Here is a 13,427-nt window from a genome sequence, read left to right as displayed (position 1 = left end):
TTTTCTCTCTTTAAATATTGGTTTTCCTTTCCATCTCTGGAGGGAATATGGCAGCCCCTTGAGTGTTTGTGTATATTCCTCAGTTACAGCCATATTCTTGGACTGGTTAGCTATGTCCTAATCTCGATTCCAAATTTCTGGAAAAGAGACCTGCATCGGTTCACCCAATGTAAGAAAGAGTCTGATCTCATTTTTAATGTTTAGCCACTGACTTATTTTTAAATCTCACCCTTCTTTGTTCCTTTGGCCCCACATCTGAGCAGGCTACTACGGAGGTCTCTGACTTCACCTTCTCCTTTGGTGCCTGCAGGATATTTAAATGTCCCAGCTGGCAGGAGCTGTGCCCAGTCCAGCCACTAACAAAGCCCAGCCTATTCCTTCTGCTCTGCCCAGGATAACCTGGGTCTGCCTGTGCCTGCCCATGGGACTCTCCCAGGGAGTCCCTTGTGTGAATAATAAACTTTCTCTCAGATCCTTGTGGTGCACGTAATGTCTTCAGCCTTAATACCTGAAGCCGACTGTGTGTGTGTGTGTATGGGGTCCATCGTGCTTTGCTGTGGACCCAGCTTGCGTCAGGCACTCACCCTGGGCCAGTCAATTGTGTTATTTTATAGCACACCTCCTGGATGTTCTCTTCTGTACAGAGAGGGAAATTATCAGGAAAAGGGGAATTTTAAGTTCATGTAACACATTATTATTGAGTGCTTACTCTGTGTCCGGCATTGCTCTAGGCTAGTGATTCTAAAACTTGGGCCTGAATCAGAAAGATCTGGAGTGCTGGCCTAAAGAGGTTGCTGCCCCCCACCGACAGAGTATATGGTTCACGTGGTGTGGGATAGGACCTGTAACGTCTGCATGTTTAACAAGGTCATAGGTGAGGCAGATGCTGATGGTTCAGGGACCATAGCTTGAGAACCACTGTTCTAAGTGAAGTGAGCAAAATGCCAGGTAGGAGGTAGGTGATAGACAACATAGTAAAGAAATAGATTGCCTATTAATAGTATGTTAGAAGGCAAGTCCTGTGGAAAGATGGTGTAGAGTACAGTCAGAGGAACTGGAAATGTGAAGTGGGATAAAGGAAGGTAAATTACAGTGTTACAGTGTTAAGTAAGCTGAACAGAGAAAGTGTCATCTGGAGGATGAGATGTGAACAGACATTTGAAGGAGGTGAGGGAGCAGCTCTGGAGAAAGATCCCACAGAAGGCGCTAGAAGAAGGGCCTAAAGGATTCCAAAACTGTACTTGGTATAACATAAAGAGCAAAGAGGCCAGGATGACTGGAGCAGAGGGGCCCAAAGGATTGCTCAGGGAGGTGAAAGGTGAGCAGATGGGGGGAAGTAGATCGTGATGAGAATTCCAGGCCATTGTAGCAAGTAAGGCTTTCACTGTGAGTGACTTGGACGGCCACTGGAGAGAGTCTGATGTGACAGGACAACATAACGTGACTTCTGTCTCAGAGGCTCACCCTGGCTACCGTGTCACGCACACACCATAAGGCGTGAGTGTAGGAGCAGAGGGAGCTATTGAATACCTACTGCTGTTGTCCAGTCAGAGGTGGGAGTGGCTTGGCCAGGTGTAGTAGTTGATGTGATGAGAAGTGGCCAGATTCTGGATATATTTTGAAGGAGGAGTTAACAAGAATTCCTGTTGGAAACAATGGTTAGAGAAAAATAGGAGATGCCTTGAAGGTGTTTAGCCAACTGACTAGAAGGACAGACTTGGACCACAGCTGAGTTGGGGATGGCTGTGGGTAGTGCAGAGAAAAATCAGAAATTCAGCTGGGGGCATGTTAAGGTCAGATGTTATTAGATATTCAGAGAGAATTGTTGAGTAGTCAGACATGTGAATCTGGAGTTTGGGAGAGAGGTCTGGGCAGCAGAGGGAGTCGAGAGTAGTCATGTGACAACTACAGCCGTGGGGCTGGGTAACAGTAGCAAGGACATGGGTGCTGAGGAGAGGAGAGGTCAGAAGGCTGAGCCCTGGGGCATGCCGGTATCATGAGACTGAGCAGAAGAGGAGGAGCTTGCCAGGGTGCTGGAAAGGAATGTATTGGGTTGGCCAAAATGTTTGTTCCATAGCATCTTATGGAAAAACCCACGTACACATTTTCAGATCTAGTTCCCTGACTAGGGGTCGAACCTAGGCCCCCGGCATTGGGACTGTGGAGTCTTAGCCATTGGATCACCAGGGAAGTCCCTCCTTTAGCGCTTCTTTCTCATTGTAACCTCACCCCCTCTAAGGTCTGTTCTGCACATGCCTACTACTTAACCATCTATGAACCTGTGAATATCAAACTCTCCTCTGTTAACTCACACAGACTCATGAACTTATAAACCTTTAATATTATCGTAGCATTTTTCTTGTTTTGCAACATCCACTGACTGAGCAAATAGTTATTTTTATGTTTTCACCCTTTTTTAAAAAAGTGAAATATAGTTGATTTAGTGTTGTGCCAATTTTCTGCGGTACAGCAAAGTGACTCAGAAATAACTATTTTTAAAAGGCTCTATTTTAAAAGGAAAGAACATTCAGTTATAGTTTCACCAACTCCCTTACACATCATCTGTTATCATTTTCCATGGTGAATCTCAGAATTATAATGGTGTTTTAATGACCACTTAGTCCAACTTTTTCATTTGCCCAGTGTGGCCCAGAGAAGGGACCTCATCTATCACACTAAGTCTTGATTCTACTTTTTCATTTTATTTATTTTTTACTGCATATTTGGCTCTGTACAAATTATTCTACTTGTCAATACCCCAGTTTCCTTATCTGAAAAACAAGGACACTCATAGAGCTCACTTCACAGAGCTGTAATGAAGAATCAATGCAGTAATGCATGTGAAATGCTTGGTCCAGGACCTGATATCTTTAAATACTTCCATCTGATTTTCAGGGCTTTGGCTCGGTGGTAAAGAATCTGCCCCCCAATGCAGGAGATGGGGGTTCAACCCCTGGGTCAGGAAGATTGCTTGGAGAAGGAAATGGCAACCCACTCCAGTATTCTTGCCTGGGAAATTTCATGGAAAGAGGTGCCTGGTGTGCATGTACAGTCCATGGAGTCGCGAAGATTTGGACACGACTGAGCAAACACGCACACACACACATCTGATCTGCAAGACTTTCTGAAACGCTGTCCCACTTTACCTGTGCAGTCACACTGCCTGTGCTGCACTTCGATGCTCCGGTCGTGTGGACCCTCTGCGATGCCAACGGGCTGCAGCCCGCCAGGCTCCTTTGTCCATCGTTTCTTCTGGCAAGAATACTGGAGTGGGTTGCCATGTTCTCCTGCGGGGGGTCTTCCCAACCCAGTGATTGAATCCAGGTCCGCCTCATTGCAGGCAGATTCTTTACCAGCTAAGCCACCAGGGACGCCCACAATACTGCCTGGGTGAGTGTGAGTCGCTCAGTTGTGTCCGACTCTGCGACCCCAAGGGCTGTACAGTCCATGGAATCCTCCAGGCCAGAACACTGGAGTGGGCAACTGGTCCCTTCTCCAGGAGACCTTCCCAGCCCAGGGTCAAAGCCAGGTCTCCCGCATTGCAAGCGGATCCTTTACCAGCTGAGCCACGAGGGAAGCCCTGCTTTTCTTCAGATTCTGACCTGTCTTTCCAGTCTCAAATGCCCCGTGGCAACTTCCCTCACAGGACCTTTTTCAGGTTCCATCTAAACTGTGCCCATTTGAACCTTATCCCTGCCTTAGGGTTTACATCAAGCCCTGATTCCTTCTTGAAGTCTTCATTTCTCCTTTTTTAAGTCTCCACAATTATGACGTGATAATTTGTAATTTTTCTGTAATTTCATGTGTTTTACCACTGTAACTTGATTAGTTTCATGGAGTATGAAATTGTTTTAAGCTTTGAAGAATCTAGATTTACAGTGCTTAGCACCAAGTAGAAACTTCAAAGAAGTTTACTGGTTGGTTGATTATGAGTATTGACTTGGCAGATTTTAAAAGTTCTAGCCCTGTAAGCTATTCCTTGTGTGGAGTATAGTCTAGCAACATGTCATTTACATACTTAATGAATTTATTCATACTTAATACCCTACCTGCTTCCACTGAGAATTTGAAGCAGCATGTAACTCATGTGGTGTGATTTCATGTCATTATACATATTTGAATTTTTAGAGATATAGTTAAAGAAATATATCCCAAAAGATATAGGTTAAGCTGATGATTTTTTCTTGCAAGCTTCTAGGTTTTTTCAGTGAAATTAGTTATTTCAGTGAAATCAGTTATTTCGCCAAATGGTGAATGTGTGAAACTTAAAACACATTATGGTGTTTCATTCCTCACTCTTTTCGGCTCTGAAGCCTTTGTTGCAAAAAAAGTTCTGAAAGCGTCAGTCAGAACCAGAGAAGAATGAAGTATATTTCATATTTTGGGTTTGGGAAATCTGATTGTTTCTCTTGGAACAGATTGTTCATTATAACAGTGTCTGTAATAAATGGAGTGCACTGCCGAGATAGATGGAAATGAAATTAATTTGGCTCAGATGTGATCTTTGTTTTGCTTATGAGAATTTGAAACATCCTTACAGAGTTTCAAATTTCCATGCAATTTAGAAATGAAAGAGATTTCAAAATGTGTTTCTCCCTTGCCGTGGCCCTGTAGAGCAGGACAGCCAGTGTGAACAACTGCAGGGAGTTAGAGTGGGATTGGGCCTTGTCAGAATTCTTGTTGAAAGTGTACACTCCCCAAACTCAAGTAATGCCTAAAAGAATGTGCTTTTTGTTGCAGGTCGCCTATCAGACTGGTAACTATGATGTGGCTAAGAAAGTTTTCTCGCCAGTCTGGGATTATTTTGTTGCTTCACCACCTCAGGGTGACCAATCCATTATTTGTTTAAGCAATATAATGACTATTACACAGAGAAGGTAATTAGAAATGTTCTTTTAGAATATTAATTTGCTTATTGAAAAGACAGGTGTTGGCTGTGAAGCCTGGAGTTAATTTATTTTCAAGTTCATGTTGAGATGGTATATGTAAAACTACTTCCAACAAGTAAAGCATAGATATTCTGAAGGTTTGGGTCCTTCTTAGAACCCAAGATGTCTCAGATGGTGAAGAATCTGCCTGTACTGCGGGGGACCCGAGTTTGATCCCTGGATTGGGAAGATCTCCTGGAGTAGGGAATGGCTAACCACTTCAGTATTCTTGCCTGGAGAATTCCATGGACTGAGGAGCCTGGCGGGCTATAGTCAGACATGACTGAGTGACTAACACTTTCACACTTCAGGGGCAGATTTGGGACAATTGGAGGGGCAGTGTGTTAATTGCTCAGTTGTGTCCGACTCTTTGCGACCCCATGGACTGTAGCCCACCAGGCTCCTCTGTCCTTGGGATTCACCAGGCAAGAATACTGGAGTGGGTAGCCATTCCCTTCTCCTGGGGATCTTCCCCACCCAGGGATCAAGTCCACATCTCTTACATCTCCTGCATTGGCAGGCAGGTTCTTTACCATCTGAGCCACCAGTGAAGCCCAAAACTGTCTCTACTTCTCTTCATCCATCGCTGATTTTGCTATAAATAACCCTCACTTTCAGAAAGTTTATTGATTGAAATATTGGGCCTATTTTCCAAACTTCTAAGTATCTATAATGATTTCCATTATATTGATAGAAAAGAGCTATATATTTTAGAATCAGAAAATTTTGCCAATGGTTTATGTTTTATATATCCATGATATATGTCCACAGCTTAATTTTCTTAGTTATGAACTTGTTAAGAATAGTCTTTAATTTCAATTTAAACAGCTGTACAAGAGTTACTATGTTACGTACTTCTACTGCTGCTGCTAAGTCGCTCAGTCGTGTCCGAGTCTGTGTGACCCAATGGACAGCAGCCCACCAGGCCCCTCTGTCCACAGGCTTCTCTAGGCAAGAATACTGGAGTGGGTTGCCATTTCCTCCTCTGACTTTTGCTGCTATCTTGGGATAATTGTGTTGGTATAACAAATCAAGCTACAAAATTGAACTCACATACTAAATCACCTTATACCTGTAACATCATTTACTTCTTTTTGCAGATTACATTCAGATATTTTGGCAGAGAGTTCTTCAATTCTCTTATATCTTTTTCTTAGAAATATTTTTGTAACAAGTGACATTAAAATTAAAGAAGAAAATTTTTTCTGTGATAATATTAAAGGCAATGAGATTTTCCCTTCTCAACAAGTAAGTGAATTAAAATAATTACAAATGCGTTGATTTCTCTTGATTTGTTTCTTGATGTTTCAAGTTTATGAGCTGTGAGGATTGTATATCCTCGCTTGTGAATGGACTGAGAGACCTTTGTATGATTATGCTGGTTTATTTGATATTGTTTGTAGATTTCACAGGCCTAGGCTCATGGTCCCCCCCCTTCTTTTCTATTTATATATATATATTCCTGTATAAAAGTAGTAAAAATTCAAATATTCAAAATGTATAATGTATAAAGTGAAACCCATTAGAATCCTATTATCCCTAAGAATACTACATTCTTGTTTTCATGTGATTTCTCCCATTTTTAAAAATATGCATAGACAAATATGCTATTATTATTTACAAAAATGGAGTCATGATCGACTCACTGTTCTGTAACTTGCTTTTTGAATATTTTTTATAATTTATCTTGGACATACTTTCATGCTGGTACATATCCATCTGGTACATTTTTTAAAACTATAATAGTGCATCCTGTGCAGAGGCAGGAATTTAACTTCTTTACTATTGATATGTTCTCAAGGTACTTATATATTTTGCTCTATTACACCTACAGCCTTACAATGCTCTTGCTTTTAGTAACAATCCTACATAATTTTTTTTTCAATCTAAATTGAGGTTCACTTTTCTTTTTCTCCCTTCCTTCTTTATTTACTTTAGATATATGGAGACTTTTGTAATTTTAGTTTTTCTTTTACAGTTGCTTTTTTCTACCCATCCACTTATTCATTAATTAATTAGCCAATAACTTGTTCAATGAGACTGTGCCAATTTCTCTGGGTATGAAAGTAAAACAAACAAACAAACATGACTCTCTGCCCAAGACAAGTTCACAATCTTGTAGAGCCCAAGCATTCATAGCCAATGACCTGTTCCTACTAAGCTGCATTCAGCTTCTTTTTTTTTTTTTCATCAATTCCAGAATGCTGGACTACCATTCTAATAACAATTTGCTGTATAGAAATTTCTGGTTGCCCCTCATATTGTTTTCTTTGAATGAAATCTCTCCCCAGGAAAGAGAAAGGAGTAAGATAGGATTCTTACTCTTCTTAAGTGATGTTTAATCACAAAAAGCCTAACTTTACATTTTGCTTTAAGTAGCAGAAGTATAATAGAAGATAGGTTGGTCTACAAAAAATTTACCATTTTCTCACAAATCCAGAAGAGAAATAGACTATTAATCAAGTGGAGGCCATATTACAGCAATACTGTGTTTTAATTATTATTTGTTATAGTTATGTTTTTGAAAAAGCTAGAGTTTTCCTCCTAAAATATAGCCAAGATTTTATCTTACCAATCGAAAAAGATTGGTGCCTTTTCTGTTACTAGTGGTATTTGATTGTAATTCATAAAAAAAATTTAGGTTTAATTCTAAGATCGTGTCATTCGTATGTATCAATAGCATTACTGGGGAGTTAGAGTTGTTCCTGAATTTAGGTTTTTCTTTATATCAACATTCATGTTATTGTTTAGTTACAAGGATCACATTTCTTACCCTTTCCCCTCATTAGAGACACACAAGTTAAGTACCTGTGTTCAGCTTGAGTAACAATGCCTGTTTCTTTACAGATTGCTAGACTAATTGAATGTGAGAGAGTATTGGTGGCATTGGAACTGAGCAACTACCTAAATGATTCCAGTTATGCCCTTCAGGCTGTGACTCAGTGTTACGGCCTCCTTGCTCCTATCATTTATCACAATATTGTTTTGGTACCTGTTGTACAGGTAAGGGTTTCACCCCCTCCCCATAAGGGTATTTTTTTACAAAGGCAAGTCAACACTGCATTTTGGAAAAGAAAATACAACATGTCTCTTAGAAAGTACAGATAGGTCAAGAACCAGTATTATGACATTTCGTGAGTTAACTGAAAGAAATTTTAATAATTTAAATTATATGTCTGGGAAAACATAAATGAGAATTTAAAATGTGTTTCCCTGAAAACATTCAGCCCTGTTGCTGTCCATATTTAAATATGGGTAACGTACTTTTCTAGGTTTTTTTTAAAAATCATTTCAATTTGTATGGTCTTGTAATGTTAGAAACAGCAATATTTATTCAAGGCATACTGTTAAAGCCATCACTGAGGGGAAAAAAAATTGGTGGATAACCAGAAAAAAAAAACTTGATGTCTCTGTGGTGAAATTGGAATTTTTGGAAAAAAAGGTTGATAAAACTTGCCTGAAGGGATTGTATTAGTTGTATGTGTTTCCTAACAAATCACCAACACTCAATGGCTTAAAACAACACCCATTCACTATCTCATAGTTTCTGGAGGTCAGAAGGCTGAATACAGGTTATCTGGATCTTTGGCTCAGGATCTCATCAGGTGTTGACCAGAGCTGTGGTCAGAGCTGTGGTCAGAATTTTAGCTCAGGATCAGGCTAAAATCAAGGTGTTGACCAGAGCTGTGATCTCATCTAAGGCTTGGGGTTTTCTTCCAAATTCATTGGTTGTTGAGAGATTCATTCCCTTGCAGCCATGTGATGAGTCCCTTAGTTCTGAAAGGCTGACCACCACTGTGCTGCCACATGCCCTTCTCCACGACATGGCAGTCTGCTTCTTAAATCATCATCCTTTCTTCTTAGAGGTGAGAGATTAGAGATGTCAGACCTACTTTGGAGCGGGGGCATGTCTCAGCACGTCCCAGACATTTCATTAATGTGTCAGGCCCCTGACTCTTCTCAGGGTTTATTTCTATCCTCTGGAGGGCAGGCATCTCACATCTTCAACATACTTGCCATTTCTTGTTTATTAGGTTCAGTTAACATGATTTATTGATGTAGTGGTCCAGTGTTTTGTTTTGAGACATGTCCACAAAGTTAAGGTCCTTTCATAAAATATTAGGTCAGAGAATGGAAGCGTTATCATTGCCCTAGGTCAAGACTCTAAATGCATGTTCTTATCTGCCTGGTGTGAATTGGAGCTTCTTCTGATACTTCTTCCCCATAGGATATTATTTCTGTCCAATAAGATAAAAAAGGCAACATTAGCCACCTCAAGGCACCCCCACTCCTTTTTTAAAAAAGAACTTTTTATTTTATACTGGAGTATAGCCAATTAACAATGTTGTGATAATTTCAGGTGGATAGCAAAGGGACTCAGCCATACATATACTCCTTTTATTCATTCTCACCAAAACTCCCTTTTAAGTGCTCCAGCAAAGATACCACAATGGAACAATGCCTGCAATTGGTGCTTCATTGGTTGAGTTGAGAGTAGTCCCCTGTTATCCTCTGGGATCCTACTGATTCAGGATGCATTTAACTCAGAAAGTGGATTATAGCTATGAGGGAAAGACTTAGGAAAGGAGTTTTTAAATTAAATTGTATAGTTTAGAGCAGGAAAAGATGAATGGAACAAGGGAGAGATGCCAGAAATAGGCCTCACTGTAGAAGAATGTAATGTATGATGGAATTGGCTTTCCAATTCAGTGGGAAGATGATGGATATTTTTAGTAAATGGTGGTGAAACATCTGGATATTCCTCTGAAAGAAAGTAGAATTTGACCCCTACTTTGTACCATATGTAAACAGTCCAGATATATTAAAGGCTTAAATGTAAAAGAAAGCAAAAACTTTTGGAAAAAAATAATCCCAAGAGATTCCATGTAGTCAGTGTTGAGGAACTCTAAGCAAAATAGAACTCTTAGATATAAGAAATATTTGACTGTATTTAAATGGCAACCTATGTCTGGCAAAAAGAGCCATAACAAAGATAGTAGGCAATTTATGGATTTGGGAAAGGTATCTAACACTAATGAGGGTAACTATATATAACAAAAAGTCTTTCAACAACTGAATAAATAATTGGCGTGGGATAATAATGTGAAGTTTATAGGAGAGCAAATCCAAGTGGCCAAAAAACATAGGAAAAGATGCTCAGATTCTGAATATCCATAGAAATGCCCATTAAATCAACAATATACCACTAGCAGAATTGAAAAGATCTGTAACTCCTATTTCTGGTGAGGATGTGGGGCAAAGGTATTCTCATTCATCAATGGGAGAAATGTGAACTGTTATAGTCTTTAGAATTTGGTAATGCAAACCTAATTTTAATTAAACTGAATATAAGTAAAACTAAAAACAAATATGCCTAACATAGCAATTCCTCTGCTAGTAATTTATCTCGTGGAATAAGATTTTAGTAAATTAAAAACTGCATTAACACAGCCCAGCAATTCCTTTCTTAATGATTTATCCCGTAGATTAAAATCACCCCTAGTTCCACCCATTGCTTCCATCTGTTCTACCTACTGGGGACACAGTACCACATAATGGGGACACAATACCACATAATTTAGAGGATCTACTGTGTCCTGGAGGATGGTACCTCACCCTCCCTGGGTATCATCTCAAAGCTGGCACATCACTTGCTGCTCATTTTGGCAACTGCATATGTAGGAAGGTAGTTTTTGTTGTGGTTTTTCTTTTTTTTTGGCCATGCCATGTTGCTTGTGAGATCTTAGTTCCCCAACCAGGGATTGAACCCACTGGACTGCCAGGAAATTCCCTGGGTAAGGATGTTTATTGTAGCTTTCTTAGTGAAGGCAAAAAAGTTGGAGACAAAGAGGACATGCAGTAATTGAAGGATGGCCAGAACTGCCAGACTGTTAAACATCAACATTAAAACTGCAACAGGAAGGCTCTGGAAACGGTTGCAAAATTGTGATTGGTTTACAGTAAATAATGTTATGCAACCATTAGAAATGATGAATTAAATATATAGCTGTAGACTTGGAGGGATTTTTCACACAACATGCCTGAAGGGGAAATGCATAGTTCAGAAAGTGTGCTTAATTTCACTTTGTAAAATAACATTAACTTCTCACTGTGTGTGAAAGTGAAAGTGCATGTGAAAGTGAAGTGAAAGTGTTAGTCGCTCAGTCATGTCTGACTCTTTGCAACCTCATGGACTCTAGCCCACCAGGTTCCTCTGTCCATGGAATTCTCCAGGCAAGAATACTGGAATACACACACACACACACAGACACACACATACATACACACATAGGATTACATGAGCCCAGAGAAAACTACAGAACTGCTAGGTGGTTAACTTGATTCGGGGATATGGAACAGTAGGTTGGGCGATGGTGACGGTGGAAGGGAGGAATTAAAGCTGCATTGAAAAGAATTCATAAGTGTTCTGTGACAACAGTAATAATGTTAGATTGATGCCTTGAAGCAATTAATGTGCCCACAAAGGACCAACCTCCATATATTAATTTGTCCTTTGGGATAATCTAAATGATGAATAGATTGATGCAATCTAAATCTGCTTTTCTGATAGCAATATTGCTCAGAAGTGTGTGGCAATATTGAAAGCTAAACTTAATTGTCTAGCTCTGGATCAAATTCAGGATCACATGATATGGAGAGTAATTAAGGAAGTAAGTGCCAATATTAATTGATTTCCTGGGATATGAGTGCTTGGTTTTATTTTAAAGGAAGCTCTTATACCAAGTACCCATATTGCTGTATATTTAATATGGTACATAGTCCTTCTCTGTAAGTTTTTTTCAAGGTTCTCCTAAGCCTGAATGTGATGTTTAGTTTCTTGTACACATGTAACATTTTACCTGTATCTTTTGTGGTACTTATCAGTATGGGCTTTGTTTTATCTATTTTTGTATTTATTTTATCCTCTCCACTAGATTTCAAGTTACTTTAGATGAAGGACTCATCTGAACATTGAATTTATCAATTTTATCTCAGGGTACACTTCTTTGCACAAGATGAGCAATTGGTCCATAATTATAAACAACAATAAAATGTGATGGCTTAAACTTGCATGATTTAAATAGGGTGTTTTTTTAATGAGTAAAGATATTTTCAACAAAAAACATATGTGTTTCTATTTTTCAGATCTTGATAAAGTGTGTGGTGGTTTTGCAAGGACTACCAAATGTCATCCAGTCAAAGAAACATCTTGCGAGCTTTGAAAGTGTACAGCATATGATAGCTTGCTGTATCTTCTACATAACAAAGGTATCTACCTCATCCTTTAGCTAGTGTCATAAGACTTAGGAGCTCTAATGATTTAGAAAGTTACACTACTTTTAATCACAGTGATTAGAATACATATTTATTTATTTTTCCATTTATTTTTATTAGTTGGAGGCTAATTACTTTACAATATTATAGTGGTTTTTGCCATACACTGACATGAATCAGCCATGGATTTACATGTGTTCCCCATCCTGAGCTCCCCTCCCACCTCCCTCCCATCCCATCCCTCTGGGTCATCCCAGTGCACCAGCCCTGAGCACTTGTCTCATGCATCCAACCTGGACTGGCGATCTGTTTGACACTTGATAATATACAAGTTTTGATGCTGTTCTCTCAGATCATCCCACCGTCGCCTTCTCCCATAGAGTCCAAAAGTCTGTTCTATACATCTGTGTCTCTTTTTCTGTTTTGCATATAGGGTTATCATTACCATCTTTCTAAATTCCATATATATGCATTAGTATATTGTATTGGTGTTTATCTTTCTGGCTTACTTCACTCTGTATAATGGGCTCCAGTTTCATCCATCTCATTAGAACTGATTCAAATGAATTCTTTTTAATGGCTGAGTAGTATTCCATGGTGTATATGTACCACAGCTTCCTTATCCATTCGTCTGCTGATGGGCATCTAGGTTGCTTCCATGTCCTGGCTATTATAAACAGTGCTGTGATGAACATTGGGGTGCACGTGTCTCTTTCAGATCTGGTTTCCTCAGTGTGTATGCCCAGGAATGGATTGCTGGGTCATATGGCAGTTCTATTTCCAGTTTTTTAAGGAATCTCCACACTGTTCTCCATAGCGGCTGTACTAGTTTGCATTCCCACCAATAGTGTAAGAGGGCTCCCTTTTCTCCACACCCTCTCCAGCATTTATTGCTTGTAGACTTTTGGATAGCAGCCATTCTGACTGGTGTGTAATGGTACCTCATTGAGGTTTTGATTTGCATTTCTCTGATAATGAGTGATGTTGAGCATCTTTTCATGTGTTTGTTAGCCACCTGTATGTCTTCTTTGGAGAAATGTCTGTTTAGATCTTTGGCCCATTTTTTGATTGGGTCATTTATTTTTCTGGAATTAAGCTGTAGGAGTTGCTTGTATATTTTTGAGATTAAACCTTTGTCTGTTTCTTCATTTACTATTATTTTCTCCCATTCTGAAGGCTTTCTTTTCACCTTGCTTATAGTTTCCTTTGTTGTGCAAAAGCTTT

At 39.5% G+C, this 13,427-nt stretch overlaps 1 protein-coding gene across 1 annotated transcript in view; it reads left to right on the top strand.

The window, feature by feature from the left end:
• Positions 1 to 13,427, top strand: part of CFAP54 (cilia and flagella associated protein 54) — a 294,432-nt gene that overhangs the window by 79,041 nt on the left and 201,964 nt on the right. Inside the window, exons 23-26 of the mRNA XM_043881586.1 lie at positions 4,741 to 4,877; positions 6,029 to 6,176; positions 7,776 to 7,931; positions 12,075 to 12,197. Coding sequence (XP_043737521.1) covers positions 4,741 to 4,877; positions 6,029 to 6,176; positions 7,776 to 7,931; positions 12,075 to 12,197 — 564 coding nt within the window. The remainder of the gene's footprint in view (positions 1 to 4,740; positions 4,878 to 6,028; positions 6,177 to 7,775; positions 7,932 to 12,074; positions 12,198 to 13,427) is intronic.

Source organism: Cervus elaphus, chromosome 22, assembly GCF_910594005.1.
Source record: "Cervus elaphus chromosome 22, mCerEla1.1, whole genome shotgun sequence".
In the NCBI taxonomy this organism is placed as follows: Eukaryota; Metazoa; Chordata; class Mammalia; order Artiodactyla; family Cervidae; genus Cervus; species Cervus elaphus.
The sequence above is the reverse complement of the archived record's forward strand: the minus strand, read 5'-3'. Positions and strand labels throughout refer to the sequence as shown.